Source organism: Micropterus dolomieu, linkage group LG23, assembly GCF_021292245.1.
Source record: "Micropterus dolomieu isolate WLL.071019.BEF.003 ecotype Adirondacks linkage group LG23, ASM2129224v1, whole genome shotgun sequence".
Classification (NCBI taxonomy): domain Eukaryota; kingdom Metazoa; phylum Chordata; class Actinopteri; order Centrarchiformes; family Centrarchidae; genus Micropterus; species Micropterus dolomieu.
In genome coordinates, this window is record NC_060172.1 from 19,286,542 (window position 1) to 19,308,790 (window position 22,249).

A 22,249-nucleotide genomic window follows, 5' to 3' on the forward strand; every position below is an offset into this window, starting at 1 on the left:
AAATAGAGGCAAACGTAATCAGGTAACTAAAGATTTAATTAAACTTAATTAAATGCTTTGAGTCTTTGGAGACTGCAGTCCTTTTACATTGAAAGTTCAGTGTCTGGACCATGTCACACTTGGGTGAGACAGGGGTTTTCCTTTTTGATGTGGTAATAAAACAAAGAATAAGGTCAGTTGCCACGGAAACGTGTGTGGGGGGGCCAGTTTTGATAGGCTGTTTAGGGAAATGCCAATGGCTGGTTCGTGTCCCTTTGTCAGTTTAACAGTCAGGCCCCGCGTTATCAGCTTCGGAATCAAAAAGGTGCCAGTTTTATGGTCGGGATAGCACTTAGAGAAAGCAACTTTGACCCCTCCCCTTCTTCTCTGGGGAGGAGAAAGGAATTTAGGGTAGCTCCAAATTTATTCAATGTAAAATGCACAAATCCACACCGTTGTTCACTACACATAAAACATAGTACATTCATACTCCTAAAATGCTTACTACAAGTATATTAAAGATATATTCTCCTGAACTTTAACATACTTCTCAAAATTATACTTTGAATAAATTGGTATTAAATATATACTTAATTAAACTTTTAATAAATATGCTTAAATAAAAGTATATTTTTACAACATTTTAGTCTATTTATTAAAAATATATATTTAACTCTTAGTAAATACTATTTAGGTGTACTTTGTGGAAGTACATTGTTAAACAATTACACTTGTAGTGGGTTAAAAATGTATTTATGCCAAACATGCTTCATTGTGTAGGGTACTGCAAAATATTGTAATTTATTTAATTGCCACATGTTTCAGCCTGATTTCCAGAAGCATGATTTTTTAAAACATATTTTCTTTACATTAAAAAATATTTTTCAAAAGCATATTATTTCTTTTTTTTCATTTCTTTTCTTTCTTTTAATTTTTTTTAATCAGGTAAATAGCTAGTTGAGATTAAAGACCTCTTTCATAAGGGTAACCTGGCCTAGAAGGAAGCAGCACATGTTGTTAACTTAACAAACAACAACATATAGAAATAAGAATACTTTAAATCATAATGCAGTTATACTTGTTTCTGTTTGTAAACAGTATACACATGTGTACACAGGGACAAAGTGTGCCCTCCCGCCCAGCCCACTAGCGCAGTCCATTCAATTTGACCAATCAGAATCAAGGTTTTCAAATCGACGACCCAATCACCAAAGTCCGCTTCACGAAAGTTAAGACAGTCTTTGAGTCGTTGAGAGAGGGAAGCCAGAAATCATTTTGTTTCTCAAGTTTCCTTTGTTTCACTTTACTGACTCGGACTTGGAAGGTGGACACCACAGACATAATAAGAAAAGAACACAGAAGAGAAGAATATCCAGTCAGCTCCCTGCAGAAGTTAAATGTGAAAAGAACTTAAAGAGGTGTGACTGGCAAGTACAAGCAGGAGAGGACAGACGCAGAGACTGCCAGCAAAATCTCTTCTTTCTTGGTAAGTTTATTATTGTTAGCAAGACAATACAATTGTGGAAGTTAACTAAAGTTGAGCTCACTCTGGATTTGGAAATATTTTACTTGGTGGATAGTGCTGGTGTGCATTAGCTAATGCTAGCACGTGGATTAATATATTTGTTAGCTAACGTTAGTTAGCATTTTAATAGCTTCATAATTGAGACAGCAACTTTTGTCTGCCTTAAACAGTGTTGGGAGTAACGCGTTACAAAAGTAACGCAATTAACGTTACAATAATGTATTGCTTTTTGCTGTATGGCAGTTTTTAATGTTACTAAAATTTCGGTAACCTGTTGCTGGAATTTGATGCATGAGATTTTAACAAGGCAGGCCTGTGCATGTGTGCGTATGAGCCCTCAATTCTGCTTTTGCACTGTTAAAATGACCAGTGAGGTCTTTATTAGAGTAATAAATGCAACTAATATGTTGCTGTCTATGTCCTAAAGAAAAGGTTCACATTTTTGTAGTCTACCTTAATACTCACATGTAAACATGTCCATGTTTACAGTAAGTTATTGGTCACTGTAATCATTATTCCTGCCCATAGTCTGTAAAGACATCACCACAGTTGTCATTTTTGTATAAATTCATTCTAAAGTTTAGCTGAAGCTACTATGAATCATCATCAAGTATCTGCATTAGACTATTCAAAAGTGGATATCGTCTAAGGTACACTGTTTTTAGAGAATTCTCTTCACTGCAGCCATGGAGGGGGCAATCATTACAGCTACCAATAACTCAGTTATAACAGCAATGTTAAAGTGTACACACGTATGTGAGAATTGTTTTATGACGCACTTGAAATAATGTTTTTATGTACTGCAATGCCTGACCACATGTTATGTAAAATACTGCTCAACTTTATGTACATTTGTATGGTCATAGATCCTGTATTCAACTTTTAAAAGTTGAACCTACCCTTTGCCAACTTTAACTAACTTAATGCTAAACCCAGAGTTGGAATTTCCTGCCTTAGCTCAAGATAAAATAAAGAATAATAATAAAGATTTGCTACAAGAATAGAATTACAGTGTTTATAATGATACGCAAATGAAGAACTAAATTAGGTGGAAGTACTGGCCTAACTGATTATTTATTATATCTCATTTGCAACTGCATTTCTTTTCTTTTAGAGCTTCCTGAGATTGTTGCCTCACTCAGAGGGCTTAGAGGCCAGGAAAATCTCAAAGGACCAGCTGGACCCTCACAAACTCAATGTGCTCATAGGTATGTCTGGCTCCTGCACATGTCACTGTTTTTGCTCTCACTACATGTCAACGGGTTCAGACTAAATAAACAAATATTCTTGTGAAAAAAATATTTTATTTAAAATATTGTTATACATTAAGTAATTGGCTACTTTTGTACACAAATTGACTGCTGTGTTAATGTGAAATGACATGTAGACAGACCAGTTGTTAAGCAAGTCTGTATGTTTGTGTTATTTGTTGTACCTGTTGAATAACATTTTATCATATACTGCTCCTTGGTTGAATGTACAGTAGTGTTTATGTAATGTTTTTGATCATGTTGTAATGGAAGAACTGAGCATTAACTGGGAGGGGTCCCTTGTGGAAAACCATTTCACCTGAACCTAAACAACATTATCAGAACAGCTAGACATGATGTCATAATGTGTTTCAGCAACTTTAAACAAAATAAAAAATCTGACCGTGGTTGTTAATTAATTAGAGGTAATATTGCTTTGATTTAGACAAAATATTTCCTTTTCCCTTCCACAGATGCTGTGTGATAAAGCAGTTTCCAAATCCCATAGTGTCTGCAGTCGCAGAAAATGCAACGAGTCCTACTCAAAGATAACTGACCCTCCACTCCAAGGATAAGGATTGTGACATTTTTCAGTATCAGTTTGGATCCACCATTTGTACTGCATACTTGTGACGGAGTGCCTTCACTACAGTTGAGTAAGCGCTTGGACTGCCATACCAACGAGCCTGGCTGTTTGGCGTTGCTGTCAAAGTTGCATGTTTGGTACCCTGTAGACCTGTCTTCAAATCTGGGTAGGGTGACTGCTCTCGCCTTTGGCCGCATATGGTGTCAGAAGTGGGATGGCTTGCCGAGAGGTCATCTGAGCCGTGCCCAGGGTCCGAACCGTATGAGGGACCACCATGGGTAACATTAATGATGGGATGTGTATAGTGTACTTTTCAGTAATACTGATCATATGTCATCATTTTACTGATTTTATTTTTATTTGATGGTATTTTGATCAAGATGTGATGCTGCTGCTGTACCTTTTAGTGTACAGGAAGTTATTTTTGTAATATACACAAAATTAAAGTTTTTTAGTTGTCTGTATGTGTGTGTGTTGTAAAATACATTTTTTTTACTGATTTTTATTATTATGCTAAAAGGGCATTTTGCAAGATATTTTTAATGCATTAATAATGAATTATTCTCATACTGAATGGTTTCATAAAGAAACTTCCCAAGATATTAATAGTGGCTCTTGGAGTATACTAGTAATAAATTACTAATATGCTGAAATGCTAATAAAGAAGTTCAGGGAACACATTTATGTGAAGTTTACAATATATTTAAACTGTTCAAGTATAGCACAAAAGGGTATTTTAAGTTAAATTTAAAGAAGTATATTTAAATTACAGTAAAGGTACTTAAAGTAGGTCCAGTTTAACACAACTAAGTATATTAAAATATATTGCAATTATCTATATTATAGGCCAAGTTGACTTTAAGTATTTCTAAAATGACACTTAACATACTTTAACTTATTCCAAAATAACACATGTAGTATACACTTAGTATAGTGCAAAACAAAAAAAGCACTACTTAAGTATATTTCTTTTTCACTTGGGTATACAATAACCCATAATGGTTAACCTGATAATTGTTAATTGGTTTTCACATAAATGTGGTCACACTACCTTAGGTGTGCCACAAAGGCAATTATAGTCGTTTGGGTTGCAATTGTAAAACACTTGATTACTGTTAGGGAACAACTGCTGTCATGGTTTAAAGAAATCACATTGACTGACATTTGCTGCAGACGCTTTTGGGGCATTTTCTGATTTCTGCTGATTGCTTTGATTTTTCATGGGAGGACAGTTGCGTAAAGTCTCATAAAGTACCACCATCCACTTTCATGTCACTTTTTAATATGCCCTGAGACGTTACCTGGATTCCATTTGGGAGAATAGTATCCAAAACCTCCACCCCCTAAAAAAAATAAAATCTAAAGGTTTGAATGTGCATGTTGACATTTTCAAAGTCCCCTTCCGCTCAAAAATGTCTTTTGCTTATTGTCACTGGGATGTTTCACCTTCACTGTGCAGAATGATGGATGTGCAAAGTTTTAGGATGAGCTCTGTGCTAGAAACATCACTAGCTAAATAAACTTTTCAACGGGAACTACTTGATGTGCGGATTTATCAATTCATCTGTTTCAACTCTGCTTGATATTTTTTTCCCAGTGAACATTGGATGTGTGTGTCTTTTTTATTGTTTACTGGAGGTGCAGAGTTTGACACTAAAGGCTGTTTCTACATTCATCTGATGTGCAACTTACACAAGTAGGAGACATCTTGTGTCCAGCAGTATAGATACTGGATATTTCAATGAGGGAGACAGAGAAGATGCAATTTTAAGAATTTGAATTTGCATTTACGTCTTAAAACATGTCTGGAGGGGATCTTTAATGATATTGTATTTTCCATTTTTTTGTGTACAAACATATTTGTATTTTTGTTTGTATGGTACACAAGTGGATCCTGGTTCTACAATTTAAAGAACTTGGTAGTTTTGTTCTGAAAAGTGCTGTATAAATAAAGTTTATTTATCCATCCATCCATCTTCATCCGCTTATCTTGGGTTGGGTCGCGGGGGCAGCAGCTCCAGCAGGGAGCTAAACTTCTCTTTCCCGAGCCACATTAACCAGCTCTGACTGGGGGATCCCGAGGCGTTCCCAGGCCAGTGTGGAGATATAATCTCTCCACTTAGTCCTGGGTCTTCCCCGAGGCCTCCTCCCAGCTAGATGTGCCTGGAACACCTCCCTAGGGAGGCGTCCAGGAGGCATCCTTACCAGATGCCCAAACCACCTCAACTGGCTCCTTTCGACGGAAAGGAGCAGTGGTTCTACTCTGAGCTCCTCATGGATGGCCGGGCTTCTCACCCTGTCTCTAAGGGAGACACCAGCCACCCGCCTGAGGAAACCCATTTTGGCCTATTGTACCCGCAATCTTGTTCTTTTCGGTCATGACCCAGCCTTCATGATAATAGGTGAGGGTAGGAACAAAAATTGACCGGTAGATCGAGAGCTTTGCCTTACGGCTCAGTTCTCTTTGTCACAACGGTGCGGTAAAGTGAGTGCAATACCGCCCCCACTGATCCGATCACCCGGCCTTCTCCAGATCTACAAAAAACATATAGACTGGATGGGCAAACTCCCAAGCCCACTCCAGGATCCTTGTGAGAGTAAAGAGCTGGTCCGTTGTTCCACAACCAGGAAAAAAAACGCATTGTTCCTCTTCAATGCGAGGTTCGACTATCAGCCGGACCCTCCTTTCCAGCACCTTGGAGTAGACTTTACCAGGGAGGCTGAGAAGTGTACCCTGTGTCACGATCCTGTCTGCCATGTCATGTTTTGTGTTTTTAGTTTTATTATCTGTTGTTTTGGTCTGTTGGGTTTTGGGGTTCTGTCTTGTCTGTCGTCTAGTGTTTAGTAACCTTTGTCATGTCTGTTACCCCAGTGATCCTTCTGCATGTTTGTCTCTGTTTTCCCCTGCTCTCTCTCTGCCTACCTGTGCCTCGTTAGCCTCATGTCTGTCTCTGTTTTCCCCTGCTCTCTCTCTCCCTGCCTGTGCCTCCTTAGCCTCATGTCTTTCACCTGTGTTGCTCCCGCCCTGCTCGTTAGTCCCTGTGTATATATACCTGGTGTTTCTGTCTTGTCCTTGTCAGGTCATTGTATGTTGTCACCCTGTGTAGCAGTGTGTTGCTCCTGTTGTCAGCCACACTCGTTGTGTCTCCCTGTTTCCCTGCTCGTTTTGGATTTTGGTTTTCTGTTGGGCAACCTTTGTTTTTGGACTCTGTCATAAGTCACTCTTTGTAAGTGTGCTCGCCTTTGTTTGTTTATTAAAACCCCTTGAACAGTACCTCTTTTGCCTTGCGTCCTGCATTTGGGTCCTCCAACCTGCTTCACCACACAAATTCGTGACACCCTGGGGCTTTGCCACTGTGGAGTTGTTTGACTACCTCAGTGACTTCCACCAGGGAAATTGACGAGAATCCCCTATCAGCCTCCAGCTCTGCCTCTACTAGAGAGGGCGTGTCAGTTGGATTTAGGAGTTCCTCAAAGTGTTCCTTCCACTGCCCAATTACCTCCTCAGTTGAAGTCCCATCCTTACTGTACACAGCTTGGATGGTTCCCCGCTTCCCCCTCCTGAGGTGGCGGACAGTTCTCCAGAAGCACTTTGGTGCTGACTGAAAGTCCTTCTCCATGTCTTCTCCGAACTTCTCCCACATCCACTGCTTTGCATCTGCCACAGCAGAGGCTGCAGCCCTTCGGCCCTGTTGATACCTTGAAACCGCCTCCGGAGTCCTCCGAGACAACAAATCCCGGAAAGCCTACTTCTTCAGTCGAACGGCTTCCCTGACCAGTGGTGTCAACCACGGTGTTCGAGGGTTACCGCCCCTTGAGGCACCTAAGACCTTGAGACCACAGCTTCCCGCTGCGGCTTCAGCAATAAAAGCTTTGAACACTGCCCACTCTTGTTCAATGTCCCCAACCTCCACAGGGATGCCAGAAAAGCTCTGCCGGAGGTGTGACCCAACTCACCACCAGATGGTGATCGGTTGACAGCTCTGTCCCTCTCTTCACCCGAGTGTCCGAAACATGTGGCCTCAAATCAGATGAAACGGTTACAAAATCGATCATCAATCTCTAAACATGCCGATGTCATTTAAAGCTGGCAGTTATACTGTACGTACTGGGATAGACCACTAATGTGCTCCTAAAAGATTATATGTCATTACTGCATCCAATAATTTCACCGTTTCAGTTACGATCCATCATGTGCCTCAATTCATGCAGCTTTATAAACTGGATTCGCACTGGCAATTTAAAATCTTTCTATCATCATCATGCATAAGTAGAGGCACAAGGCGTGCACAGTGCATGCTGGCCTTGGTGTCGGCATGGCCGCTGGCTCTGAAAGTGGAGCAGAAAAACATGTACATAAATGCCCTCAGGCCAAATGTTTTTATGATGGAAAGAGAGGGGGCAATAGTGAAGGTTTATTTAACTGGTGGTGGGTAGGAGAGAAACAAAGACAGTAGAAGAAGAGAGGTAGCGTGGAGTGGAGAAAGAAAGTGATGAGGAGCTCAGAGTAATTATGGTGATGCTGGTGGAAACAGTATGAAAAAACAAGAGATACTGAAGTTGGACAGGAAATGATAGATGAGAATAATGGAATGAGTAGGGCATTGAAGGGGGACTGGGTAATTTATGTAAAGAGTGGAAGGAGGCAAGAAGGGGGGCTGAACAAAAGCCTTCTGCAAGAGAACAACAAATGGCCTTCTACAAGAGAGGAATGTTAAGAGTTAAAGCAACAAATCTGCACCTACAGCTTCCTGCTATGAGCATATTACATGAAACACTGGAGAATACCTGTGCCGCTGCCTGTGGAGCCTTGTTTAACTGGGATGACTGAGATCATACATTCATGCACCAGCACACACACTCACTCTCAGAAAACAGAGGCCATATATAATCTTGTGAGAGTGAAGTGCCCTTGATAACACTGGAATCCTTAAACAGAAACAGGCAGTCAACTGTCTATAAAAATGTTCTATGTAACGGCCCTATCAGTGGCCGAAACCATACACTGTTATAATTTACTTCTTTTTTTCACTCCAATACATAAGGCATACACAAACAAATGATCACCAAACACAATTTTTGGTTAAGCATGCTAATTTTTGTTTTTCCCCAACAGGTGAGCGGGATTTTGAGCAGAGAAGTTTTATAGAGGAGACACGCCACTCAATTACACCCTCAATATAACTCTATAAGGTAAGCTCGTAACCGCAAAGATGGCAGTTATCCCGTCCCTCTCGCTAGAAAGCTGATTGTCTGCTTTTAACAGCCAAAGCGGGAAACATATTTCAGCCAATCGTGTGGTTCCACTGACGTAAGGGTCTGTTTAACTTTTATTGTGCATGCGTGGTAGTAGTGACGCATGCGTAGTAGAAGTATAATCGGTCGGGGAAAAAGCTTTTTCAACCTTATTTTGGCAAAGTTGTCAAACTTCTTCAGCGATTTTTATTAGATTTTACTGCTGATTCTATTCATGTAGTTTTTTATGTCCCGGTGACCAGTAAAAGTGCAGTTCTGGATCTCTCTCCATTCATTAAGATAGGAGCCTGGTCTTGTTAGTCCAAAATAGATGCCTGGAGGCGTTGCCAAGATGGCTGCAGAGTGGCATGACTTGCCTATAAGGACTTTGGTTTGAGGGAGCCTTTTATGCTAAAACAGGAAGTGGTAGAAACCATATATCACATTACCTGGTAACCCCAAATTTAACGTCATGCTATGAACTGTGAATTTTTCCTCAGGCAAAGTCTGCAGAGATGCAGACTTTTGGAAAATGTGCACAAAGGGCTCAAAAACTCAGTGAGAGTCCTGATGCACTTGATGATTTGACAGTGGGACAGCCCTAACCCCTTGCAGAGTTACCAGGAATACAGTCCCCTCAAAGTATTTGTTTTTGTTGTTCACTGAAGACATTTGGGTTTAAGGTCAAAAGATGAGTATGAGACAAGAGTTCAGAATTTCAGCTTTTGTTTCCTGGTATTCACATCTAGATTTGTTAAACAACTTAGGACAGATCACCATTTGTATTAGACCACAGCATTCTTAGGTGAGCAAAAGTAATGGAAAAAATAATCTTAAAGAAAATAACGTTTAATATTTGGTGGCGTAACCCTTGCTTGCAATAATTGCCTCAAGCCTGCCACCCATCGACATCACCAAACTGTTGCATTCTTCATTTGTGATGTTTTTCCAGGCTTTTACCGCAGCTTTGGGGTGTTTCTCCCTTCAGTCTCCTCTTAAGGAGGTGAAATGCATGCTTTGTTGGATTAAGGTCAAGTGATTGACTTGGCCAGTCTAAAACCTTCCACTTTTTCCCCCTGATGAAGTCCTTTGTTTTGTTGGCAGTGTGCTTTGGGTCATTGTCCTGCTGCATGATAAACTTCCTCCAGATTAGTTTCAATACATTTGTCCGTAAATTGGCAGACAAAATGTTTCTGTACACTTTTGAATTCATTCTGCTGCTACCCTCATCAGTTACATCATCAATAAATATTAATGAGTGTGTTCCAGAAGCAGCCATGCATGCCCAAGCCATGACATTACCTCCACCATGCTTCACAGATGAGCTTGTATGCTTGAGTTCATAAGCAGTTCCTTTCTTTCTCCACACTTTGGCCTTTCCATCACTTTGGTAGAGATTAATCTTGGTCTCATCAGTGCCTAAGATTGTGTTCCAGAACTTTTGCGGCTCATCTCTGTACTTCTTTGCAAATTTCAATCTGGCCTTCCGATTCTTACTGCTGATCAGTGGTTTGCATCTTGTGGTGTGGCCTCTATATATCTGCTCTCTGAGTCTTCTTCCAACAGTGGATTGTGATACCTTCACCCCTGCACTGTGGAGGTCGTTGGTGATGTCACTTAGTGATGTTTTGGGGGTTTTCTTCACAGCTCTCACGATATTTCTGTCATCAACTACAGTTGTTTTCCTTTGACCGACCTGTTTGATGTCTGTTGCTCAGTACACCAGTAGTTTCTTTCTTTTTCAGGACATTCCAAATTGTTGTGCTTGCTATGCCCAGTGTTTGTCCAATGGCTCTGGTTGATTTTCCTTCTTTTCTCAGCTTGACAATGGCTTGCTTTTCCTCCATAGACAGCTCTCTGGTCTTCATGTTGGTTTATCCTCTTTAGCAGGAAATGCAGTCTTTATAGGTTTGAACCAAGAATGAAAACTTAAACTAGTCATGCAGAGCTATTTAATGTTTGGACAATCAACCTAAAAGGCAACACCTGGGCAACAAGAAACATCAGTCACCTGTTCCAATAGTTTTGCTCACTAGAAAAATGGGTGAGTTTAAAGTTGTTTACCACATCTAGATGTAAATACCAGGAAATGAGAGCTGAAGTTCTGAACTCTTGTCTCATACTCATCTTTTGATCTTAAATCCAAATGTCTTCAGTGAACAACAAAAACAAAGGAATTTGCCTTACCGTTACAGTACTTTTGGAGGGGACTGTATGCCTCACAGTCTGTAAATCTGCAAGTGTGCAGATTGGCATTGGGCCTCTGAATGACAAAAGACTTTCTTAGTAATGGCAGAATGTGGATATTTCTTTTGGGTTTTTGTTGTATTAGTATTTTCAGTATTTTACTGTTTGTTTAATTTGTACTTTGTCATTATTGATTGTTAGGTTTATTTTTAAACTGTATGGAGTTATGTCTGTGAAGATTCTCAGAAATCCAGGTCATAGTTATCCAAGGAAGGTTAACTCAAGGGCAACTGTACTTGGTTGAAGATACTTGAAAACATTTCACCTCTCATCCAAGGTGCTTCAGGGAATCCAGCTATTCAACCTCTGTGGGGTCGTTAACAAGGTGAGGCATACTACTTGGTTCGTTAGGGCTCCTGGCTGTTGTAACAACAGTCGTTATGAGTGTTAGAGTCACCGTCGGAAAAGTGTGAGGGTTTGTTCAGTCTGTTTGGGAAGGGATGACAGGACATCATTGTAGGTGGGGGATAAGTGGTGTCGCAGACCTCGTCCCCTGTTGAGAGATGGTTTCGCTACTTTGGTGTAGATTTATTTCCTACAATGCTCTTTCAAACCACCAGTCCTCCCAATCCAGAATCTGAACATTGTTTTCCTCGGAAGTATGTCCTTTGTCCTTCAAATGTAAGTAAACCACTGGGTCTTGACCTGAGGAGTTGGCCCCTCTGTGTTGAGCCATGCGTTTGTGTAGTGGTTGTTTAGTTTTACTAATATACAGTTCTGTGCATTCCTCACTGCACTGGACAGCATACACTAGATTGCATTTCTTGTGTTTGGTTGTGCAGACTTTAAGGTGGACCAGTATTTGATTTTGGGTTTAAAAAACACAGGGGTGTGGTGTTTGCTGAAGATCCTCCTGAGTTTCTTTGATACACCAGACAGGTATGGAATGACAATGTTGCACACAATGCATTTACTCTTCTTTTCCTCATTACCCATAGTGTTGTTGTTCCTGAATCTTGTGGCCGTTTTCACACAGGTTCAGTTTGGATATCCACAAGGTTTAAATACCTTCAGATCCTTCTCTTTGGCTTGGGCACTTGTTGGTATCATAGACTGTATGGTTGGTATGATATCAGATAGGTGGTGTATGGAGTTATGTCCCCCCCTTGTTTGTGTAGGCTAGCCTATTATGTATCCTTCTTTTTGTGTCATTCATTAGGTCAAATTTGAAGTTCAGACTTCCGTTGCATTACTGTTTTTTTGCAATCTAGTTAAATACCTGTTTTCTTTGCTTATGTGTTTTAAACATTTACAGCTCTATTGATTGAATGTTTTATTTGGCTAAATAAAGCCTTAACTTTCACATATTATCCTTGTCTCTCGACCTTTGCTGCCTGGTTCCCTAACACTCTGTTGGAGCTGAGATGAAGCTGGCCAACTGATGAGCACAGCTTTGGGGAAAACACAATTTCTTCTTCCTACCAGTGGATGTGTGTTGTGGAATAAAAAAGAATTTTGAGTTATGCACATCAAAGCACAACATGTAGATAATTGAAGGGGTGTTGTGTGCTGGCTAAATTCAGTTGTCTTTTTTTTTTTCTTTTCACAAAACTTGAATCTGATCCCCTGGAGCACTTTTATTTCCACATATTTGTTTGTGTCTTTTCAGATATAAAAACAAAATATAAAGAGACGATGAGCCCTCTAAAAGAACCAAGTGTGTGATATTTGAAGTTTGCAGCCTTTCATTTTGGTTCAAACAAAGAAACAGTCCCCTCAACTTCCTTTACTCTTTTGTATTATGTGTTGTGTTATACTTTCTTAGCACAGCCTTTAGTTTCTCACTACAGACACTTCAGCCGATTAAAATGTTTAGACTTTATAGCCAAGACTTGAATAGATTTAAATGCACTGATTATTAACTTGGACTTAATAAAAACATATTTTAGGTTTGATATATAACAGCAATGTCAGATGATACAGTATCTTGACTGGATACAATGTTTTTAATTGATCAGATAATTACTTTGACCATGGCTAAAGGTCAAGAGTAACTAAACGTGTGTTTGCATGTTTCGGTGGCTGAAACAGGCTAACACTGTCCACATTTGTTTACTGTAGTAACAAATTACATTTCTTTGCAGCACAACTCTGCTGCAGACTGTGCCAAATGAAAAGTATCCAAGAGGACCACATGTGGTTTTAAGAGGTTACTCTCAGAGTAACAGTGATGTGTGAAGTGTAAAGACCTGAAAAATAATTCCTCCAATGATAACTGCTTTAGATTCATGTGTAAGTCAACCAAGGCAAAATACATGATAAAAACATGAGGGGAATCATTACATGGGCACATATTGCCACTTTTGCAGTGAAGGAGATGTGCACAATCACTTATAATTTCTTCTAACCTTTTTTAACCAGAAAGTCGACTGAGCAGGCATTTTCTTCTTCAGCAATACAAAAGAATTAATTGCCATGGGAATCAAACAGCATTACATTAGATTTACTAAGATCATAAGTGCATGGCTAAACTGAAAGCTATATCATTTATAGCCTCCATGAGGTGTATATATTTCATATTGCTTATACATTCTACAAGCATTTCCATGCATCATAAAGATGTATGCCAGCATATTTTTTTATAAGGAAATAACTATCATATTGGTATTATCATCTTAAGCATGTTTAAGCCTCTACACACCCATTGTCCCTAGACTCTTCATGTGTGTTGGGTTGATCAGACAGCTATTTGATATAAAAAATTAAAAAAACTACGTAAAAGCTTCTAAGGGTCAATTCTGTTAACAAATAAATAAAAATTAAAACCTGAAGGAAAAAATAACAACATACATTTTGCCACAATAAATCATTTATAACCAGCAGAGTGCTCCTGCTCTGTCAGTAACAGCCAATCACAAACATGCATTATTGATGACAAAAGCTCTCCTTTGCATGCTGCTGTTGTGGCCTGCAAATCCATCTTCTCTCACATGAACACCATTAAAAACAAATATTTGCGCCTCCTTGACAATGGGGAGGCGTTGCATCACTGTTCGCAGATTGCCGTCACTTCATATGAACCAGCTTTCTGTTCCATTGCTCAGTCAAAGAAGTGCATTCTTTCTCTTTAGTAGCCCATAGGTGTATATTCTAGGCTTATCTGTGTTTTCTGATATGTGAGAGTTAACGAGAACTGGAGAATATTGAGTGGATGTGGTTCAGGTTAGCTGATGTTTGTCTGTTTAATGTAAGTGAAATGGCTAACTGAAGATGGAGAAGCAGACAGAAAACAAGAAATGGGTGTTCTAAATATTTACAGGAAATGCTGTGGTATAGTTAGGTAAGATATATCTGAATTGACCAAATTACATTCCAAATGGCTAACATGATGTGTTGTTGAATACCTTTGTTTTGAATATGTGTTTACGTTGGGGGCTATATCACAGCTTGTGTTGCAAAGAAAATGAAATTATGCACTTGGCCTGATTACTTAAAGGGATATTTATTTTCTTTTTTAGTTTATTAGACTTTTACAATGTAGTAAGAGTTATAAAAATGTGGTGGCTCATTGGGTCAAGTGTACATACATAATGAGAATAATAGCTCAGGGAAATGTACAGCTTTTCTTTTCTCTTTTGGAAAAGGTAGCCCCCTGAACTTTATAGGAAGGCTACATTGAAATTTGTTGTGTTTCTCTCTCTCTTTTTTTAAAGTGACACAGGAAAGCATCCTGTGATTTGAAAACATGCATGTGTAAACATGCTTCACACTGTAAGCATGCTATTTAAATATGAATGTACACAATACCTCAATGAAAGGCACTATTCCAATAAAAAGGTTTGTAAATAAATGGTTGCAGGTCTCAGGAGTGTTGGTCTCTTGCTAAGTCTCTCTCTCTCTCTCTCTCTCTCTCACACCCACACCCACACCCAGAGCTTGACTGAAACAGTGTTTTAAGATAAGACTGCGGTCAGATAGACTGTGATCAGGGCTACGACCTCTGTGATAACCACAGCTCATTTCCATTTACTGTCCTTGTAGCGTCACACACATTCTGCAGATAGAGACAAACTGCCTATTCACCAGATTGACGGTCCCACATTCCCAGAAAAAAGATATAACAACCTTACCAGCAACTCAGTTCACTGCTGCTTAGCATGTCATATTCAGATAAAGTTCTCTAAGGATAATACAAAAAAATGTATTTCTCTTAATCTCTTCACTACATCCTCCTCTGTCCCATAATGCCTTGGGACTGGCTGGTGCTGCAGACTGACATGCCTCCATCTTAAGTCTCAATCACCAGCAAGGCTTTGAGTTGGAAGTGACTTTCTGATCTCATTGAGTCCTTTTTTTTGATTTGCTGAACAGAACACAGTGTTACACTCTCTGCACCTGCTTATGGCAGCAAATTAAAAAATTTCCTGATTAGTTCCGTAGTAAAGCGAATCTCAAACGTTGTTAGCGGTTTGAATTCTGTGAGTCCATTTCAGTTTGTTCATCAGTGACACGTGAATCAAAAGCAACCTTTAATCATTCACTTAATTCCTTTTATACTTTTCACTGTGGGTTTAAAATGCAGTCTGTGTAAGTACATGTTAGGCCACTATGTCTAATGCATTAAGTCGGATTGTGTTGTCATTAAAAAGAGATGATTGGAGGCTTTGACCTCAGAACACTCTGAACAAAAGACAAAAGGGAAGACAGAGCTAAATGGAAAGAGTTAAGAGAAAGGTAATGCTGGGATGAAAAGATCAGTGTGTGCATGTTTTAATCTCCCAAACCTCCACACACAGCATGGCAGGCAGCAGGCAGGAGATGGTACTGATGGTCCTAGGACCGAGGGGAGCAGGCGGCTTGCTGCCAACATAAATCAGTGTCATGCCCTTGAGCCACACCTTAGTGGAGAGGCATGCCACTGAAGCACTGTCCTTGCTTTCCGGTGTCGGTACAGTATACTCACAGTGAACATAAAGTAGTTTGAAATGTAGACACATTTAATTTGGAAGTGATTTCCCAGTTCAGTGTACAACAGCTATGTGTGGTGCCTGTAAGAGCAGTAAAACACCTGATTTATCAATGAAATGTGCATGATTCTTAAATAGGGCTTCTGCAACGCTCACCAAGTTCAGACTTTCAGACCTTTTTCATCAGACACTGAATTCAATTTAATACAATTTTTATATTCGGTCATGCTGGCCAAAATATAATCATATAATGGAAAACCAGTAGGGACAATATGGCCTATTATGATTTATTATTATATCACATTCTTTTCAGTAGGCCAACTTCCCAGTATATAACAATAAATGATGATCCAATTAATTAAATAAACGCAACCTGTATCCAGATAAGTGTGTTTAGTGCTCAGACCAAAAGAGAAAAAACACCAGGTAATTCCTCAGTTGTCCAATTTAAATGTTATACTATAATTTTAGCCACAGGAACATGTACACTCAGGAGTCACTTATTTTTGTTTAGAGTTGGAGAGTGAGTAACTACACTTCTGCAGTTGGGGACCTCTGAAAAGTTGTGTGCAGTCACAGTGACAAAACTAGCAGCCGAATGGTCAATAAATGCCTCTAGATTGTAGGGCGGCCTGCTTGTAAACCACAATGTGTGCGACATGTGGGTAAGGAGGAGCTGTAGTTGTTTAAAGACACCTCTGATGGAGCTGACAGCTGAGTAACTAAAGTACAATTATGAGTAGTAAAGCATTACTTTTGGTAGAGGAATGTCATTACTTTTTTAATAAGTAATGTGTAATTGGTGACAGATTTCAAGTAACTTGCCCAACAGTGTTTCAGCGTCTACTTACAGTTCACAATAGATACACAACCAAAAAACTTACATTACTGTTTATGGTAAAGGTTGAAAACCTTTAAAAGACCTTTTTGTTTAAGGAAAGCCCTGTTAACAGCAATAAAGAAAAACACAGTTTGTTGTTACCAATCATCCTTTTAATCACTCTTTTCTTGTGACATTTTTTGGAAGCCCAGCAAACCAAACACTTCAATATTTTTAACTCAAATAATAATTTTAACAAGCAGTAGGCACTGAGTACACTTAAAACAAATGCCAACGTGTGTATTATTTTATTGTGTATTATTATCAACTAACACTTATTTTATTACCAACACAAATTTGAAACCAAAGACATGAATCATTTGTTTAAAAAAGGGGAAACACTGATCTCACTGTGTTTATGATATATGACATGCATTACAAAATGTAAGCAGGTCTAAAACACAATTATATATAATCAAACACTCAAACTGCTTTGTTAAAATGACATTAAATTAAAATGGTAAAAGTCATTTCCATCACATTTCCATGTGTGTCATAATTGACCTGCTAAAGGAAGTGAACAACTAAATATCAGCCTTTTGTTTGGCTGCCATTTATTCAGATGAATCACTGGCCGCCCCTCTGCTGCCTCAGTCAGATATGCTGTTATCTCGCTGGTGGAAAAAGTTTAATCACCAGGCAGCCATTTGGATGACTGGGACCAAGTTCAGCTGGCCAATTTGCGGATGTTACTGAGGAGTCTCCTGCTGTATTCCCTGTGGTCCACTGGTTGGACATCCATTACAGTTACCTTCACCCGACTCTCATCCTGAGGAGGGAAGAATAAACCTGAGTTCATCAACATCTGATAAAGAGACACTTCTAACCATACTGAAAACAACACACATCTCTTCAAGTGAACGGGTTTAAATAGCAACCAAAGCTGACATGACTTTCTGTAGATCCGATTTCTTTTTAGAACTATGGCACATTTCATAGGCATTTTCTTATGCATGGAGAGAGTAAAACCTGTTGGTTTGACTCCACTGACAGGCTTGTCTTGTTTTTCATTCACACCAGGGATGAGAAACCCAACTCACACAGATATGATGCGATTGGCAATACCACACTGAATGCACTATAACACAAAAAATGTATAAGAAAAACCTGTGCAAAAGCTGTAAGCCAAGTAGATTTCAATGTAGTCTAATTCCAGTTATTTTCGTTATCCCAGAATGTCTCAGCCTTTCTTAGAGTTATTTTTACAGAGTGACAAATCCTTCTATCACTTGCTCTGACGGCCGCTATTTTTGACTGAACACCTAGAAAATTCACCGACAAGTCTGAGCCATCATCTCATTAGCTTGGGCATAACTGCATATTTAACAGGGTTCCTAGTATGTTGATTTTTATACGTACTGCGTAGTTCTTCAGTTTTGATATGTTTGAGAACGTAAAAGAAAATTTAATGGAAGTGTTGCTAAATTTTTTTACGTAATTAGAAATGCACAATAAATAAAACCTTTTATGAAGAAATCTCGCAGCAGTTTCGTCATCAAGGCACCCACTTTGGAACGGCTGCTGTAGGCTACAGATACAGATGATATTGTGACAGATGATGAATTCAAGGATTTCTCCACAAAACAGACATGTGGAAAACCTAAGGGAAGACCTTTATCCTACCAGAAATGTGGCTAATTAGACCCAATCTGACATGAGAAATTCAAAATAAAGAGAAAACACCGACACTGGCCACCAAATAAAGACCAGCTATGGCCGAAAGGAGTACATGTGGTTTTTCCCTGCGCTTCATAGCACATTCAACACAATATTTTGATCCTGCAGCGACTATGACACACATGATGAGAGCTGGCAGCAAGTCCATAATACAGGAATACACACCTGAGACAGCAATATAACAGGACCACCCAACTTGATTAGACAGAATACAGTTACAACTTATTACACATTGCTAAAGTTTAGAAGATAGTAGTATAACGAATACATGGAAATCAATGGAATGGAATTAATAATTATATTCGCACAATTTAGTGTCATTCATTCTCCAATTTGTGGTAAAATCCAACCATTACATTTAACATTAAATATAATCAAATAATGCAGTGGTAGACATATAGCCCAAAACTCATTTCCATTATAATCACAGTCACTATAACAAGGATTAATCCAGAGACAATTAATTAATCAATTAACAATTCAGCCAGCATAACCCGCATCAAGCATTTAACATTTGCCCATTATCTCATATGATTCTATACCTCTATTAGTATTTTCAATTTGCTACCAGAGGATAGCAGGTAAATTAAACCATACGGGGAGCCGTCGAGACAAAGGTCCCACTTGACAAAAGGTGACAACTTATTTAAAAATAATGGTCTTCAAAGGACGGGGTACTTTGAGAAAGAAGTCTTATTAATTTAATGTGCGAAAGACCAATATTCCAATCACATGTGGAGAAAACGATTACTCAGTTCACACCAGATCTCTAACTTAATTTCAGATAGTGGGGCGAGGGGGGTTCTTCCCAGAAGAATAAAACAACACAACTTCTCGACTCTGGCACACTGACAAAGCATGTAGACACGCACCATCAAATACACGCAACGGACAACACGCCACTTACCTCATAGAGAATTAATGCGATACTGTACTGAACACTACAATTATATAAAACCATGGATCCCTGTTGAGAAATTTAGATAATAAAGCTGTAATTAATATAATACACCGACAGGTTAGATGTGAATGAATTTATCAAATTTACAAATGTACCTTCAGCTTCTCAACACGCTAGTGGTGTAGCTCATTGGTCAGCAACGTCTATTGTTGGTCTACCCCTTTGGTCCAGACTGAAATATCTCAACAACTACTGGATGGATTGCTGTTGCCTTTGGTGATTCACTTTTCATCTAGCGCCATTATCAAGGCAATGTTTTCACGTATCCAGTAAGATATTTATGTACCCATGTTCTAGAAGGATTGCCAGAATTTATTTTATTTTATTTTTTACATACATTCAGGGTTGTCAGATGACATACTGTACTGACATTCATTGATCTCCTGACATTTCCACTTGCTTCACCATGAGGTTGACATTTGTGAATTTGCATGAAATGTCTTGACAACTACTGGATGGATTGCCATGAAATTTTGTAGGTACAATGTGGTGTGGTGTGCAGTAGACTAAAGCTATCATTTTCTATTGATCTATCAAATTAAAAATTTGGCACCTTCGCTGAATGTGACATTACACATGAAAGACAAAATACAGTAACAGCACTAATTACAATATAGCAGCCCTGTTTTCTCAGCAGCACTACAAACTACCTTCCATCATGTTGAATTAACATTCCTGTCTCAATAAAAATCAAACTTAATGATGACTTCAGCTGCAGGACTAATTTACTACTGTGTCTTTGTTCATTTGTTCACTCACCCCGTCTTAAGTGCTCATTGTCAGATACAAGTTAAACAAGAAGTAACAGAAATACAGTAAATTATCACATTCCTTAGGCTTTGACAGCTTCTTTGAATATTTCTGTGTTATCATCTACACAAGACGTGTTCACCTTCAGCCATATAAGAATCTCCTCAATCCTTTTTCACATGGGACAGCGGAAAGACCTGAATGTAATGTTGACAAGGCCTGCGAGTGTGGTTAGGTGATGATATAAAGTGAGTGTGATCAGTGTGTGTGTGACTCTCAATGGCCTGTCTGTTAACATAAGGCAGGAAAAACAGGTCCCCGCTGACACTAATGTATTCATTGAGACAAAATCAATTAATTCACTTCAGACAGACGGATGGTACTCACACACAAGCACAGAGATATGCACACACCACTTAAAACCCTCCTGCAGACAACAGGTAACACACACACACACACTCTTAGACCTCTACATACATATATTACTAATACTTTATAACAGATTTAAGACAAACGGCCATTGAGCCTGGCATTGAAGTGAATAGACTCACCAAGACTTCGACTCAGAACGCTGTATCTAGTTATTGGTTGGAAATCAGATATACATTTCCAGATTGTACGTTCATCAATTGTTTTAGATTGCCATTTAAACAAATGCAAATTAGATGGTTATGTGAAAAAAAAACACTCATTTGTGCTCAGTAAATCTAATCCTGCAGGCCAAATCTGATCATCACCATCATCTGAATTCCATTAACTCCACCTGTGGCTGAGTGAGATGGGCCTCTATTACACTGGGGTCTGCAGCACAAGTGTCTGATTCACTGCACACTCTCCTTAATCTGTGGGGATTTGAATGCACTGGGCATGTTAAGTCTAAAAATCAGCAGTTTATCACCTTTGCTCTGCCCTAAAATTATACAAACTTGAGTTTATGTGCAAGGGAAGTTCAAGCCATAACATTACAATATGATCCTAAGCACAAGTGTTCTTCCTCTCCCATCCTTGTTATGAACAATGACAACGCACAAATTTTGTAACTTCATTAATCTTGCTAAGCTCTGACATTTCATTACATTATTCTATTTTTATGAAAACACTGGTAGATGTCTTATCTTTCTGCCTTGTGTCACACTCACAAGTCTATGGGAAAGAACTGAGCCTGAGTTAGAAAGACGCACTGAGCGGGTGAATCACAGACACTCTTTCCGTTCTGCAGTCGTCTTTTTGAATCACAGGCTTTGAAAGAAAAACAGTAAACTTTGACTGACACCCACTGAAAATAACTCTGAATACATTGATAAGCCTTGTTCAGAGTGTGTTTCTGCTCAGAGATCATTTTCTCTACTTTGTGGAATACTGCATTTTACATTGTTCATGTTTGGCTTTAGATCACGTCTTGTGCCTTTCTACAACACGACATAAATGTGAGTTAATTAATGAATATGTAAAATATATTTTAAAAAAAAAGGTACAGGAAACTTACAGTAGTGATTCTGTAACTGAATGGCAGTCTCAGCACTGGTATCAACTTTGATGTGTGATTAACAGGTGAAATTGATCCAAATTAACTGTTAACTGGAAGTCATTTATCTTTCTTACAGTTGAATTCATTAAACAACTAGAACACATTTTTAACCATTATAGATGTAGATTTGGGCGAGTGTAATGCATTTGAGGCACATACAGGTTTTAATGTCAAGTGCTTATTGTGCCTTGTTGTACAATTCATTCATGGATTGTTGTGTTAAACTGATTTGGTGTGGGTAGTGTTAAGCTGGTCATATTTCTAACCTGCATTCATGCTCAGGGAAGTGACTGATGGAAGTGATCACTCAGTTGTTTTGAATGTGAGAAAGCTTTTCAGTTGTACAGTAGATTACTGGCTATAACATGTGCTTTTTATTTTACATTTCCATTTTTTGCCAGGCCTGTGAATTGTGATGACTGTCAGTCTGCCTGGCTTGCACTTTATGTCCAGATTGCCATGCCATGCTTGTCGTGGACCTTTCTGGTCCTCAGAGGATGATTTACCGAGAATATTCTTGCGCCCAAAGTGATGACCCATGACTCTTCCTGTAATGCAGCCCTGACGACAAACTGTATTTTGGGCTCCACTCAAGGCTAAGGCTGTAATAAAAGGAAATCATCAGCATGTTGTTTGGTCTGACCGACACTTCTGTATTGTGGGCTGTAATGAAACTGCTGTCTCCAGCATCTGTTAGTGGTGGTAAGTAGCAGTAGCATGCTGA

At 39.1% G+C, this 22,249-nt stretch overlaps 1 protein-coding gene and 1 long non-coding RNA gene across 6 annotated transcripts in view; one reads left to right on the forward strand and one right to left on the reverse strand.

Moving 5' to 3' along the window:
* The first annotated feature begins 10,495 nt into the window (after window positions 1-10,495).
* LOC123962648 lies at window positions 10,496-12,344 on the forward strand. Its single transcript, XR_006823026.1, has 2 exons — window positions 10,496-11,701; window positions 11,799-12,344. It is a non-coding gene; the product is annotated as an uncharacterized LOC123962648 (long non-coding RNA).
* Window positions 12,345-16,700: 4,356 nt separating this feature from the next.
* LOC123962964 (replication protein A 70 kDa DNA-binding subunit-like) overlaps window positions 16,701-22,249 on the reverse strand; it is a 40,003-nt gene continuing 34,454 nt past the window's right edge. For 4 of the 5 annotated variants that reach the window (XM_046039466.1, XM_046039467.1, XM_046039468.1 and 1 more), the window contains exon 17: window positions 16,701-17,378. In XM_046039466.1, the coding sequence (XP_045895422.1) occupies window positions 17,277-17,378 (102 nt within the window). In that variant the 3' untranslated portion in view covers window positions 16,701-17,276. Of the gene's footprint in view, window positions 17,379-18,071; window positions 18,138-22,249 lie in introns of all 5 variants that reach the window. The other variant, XM_046039470.1, reaches the window with a different exon arrangement.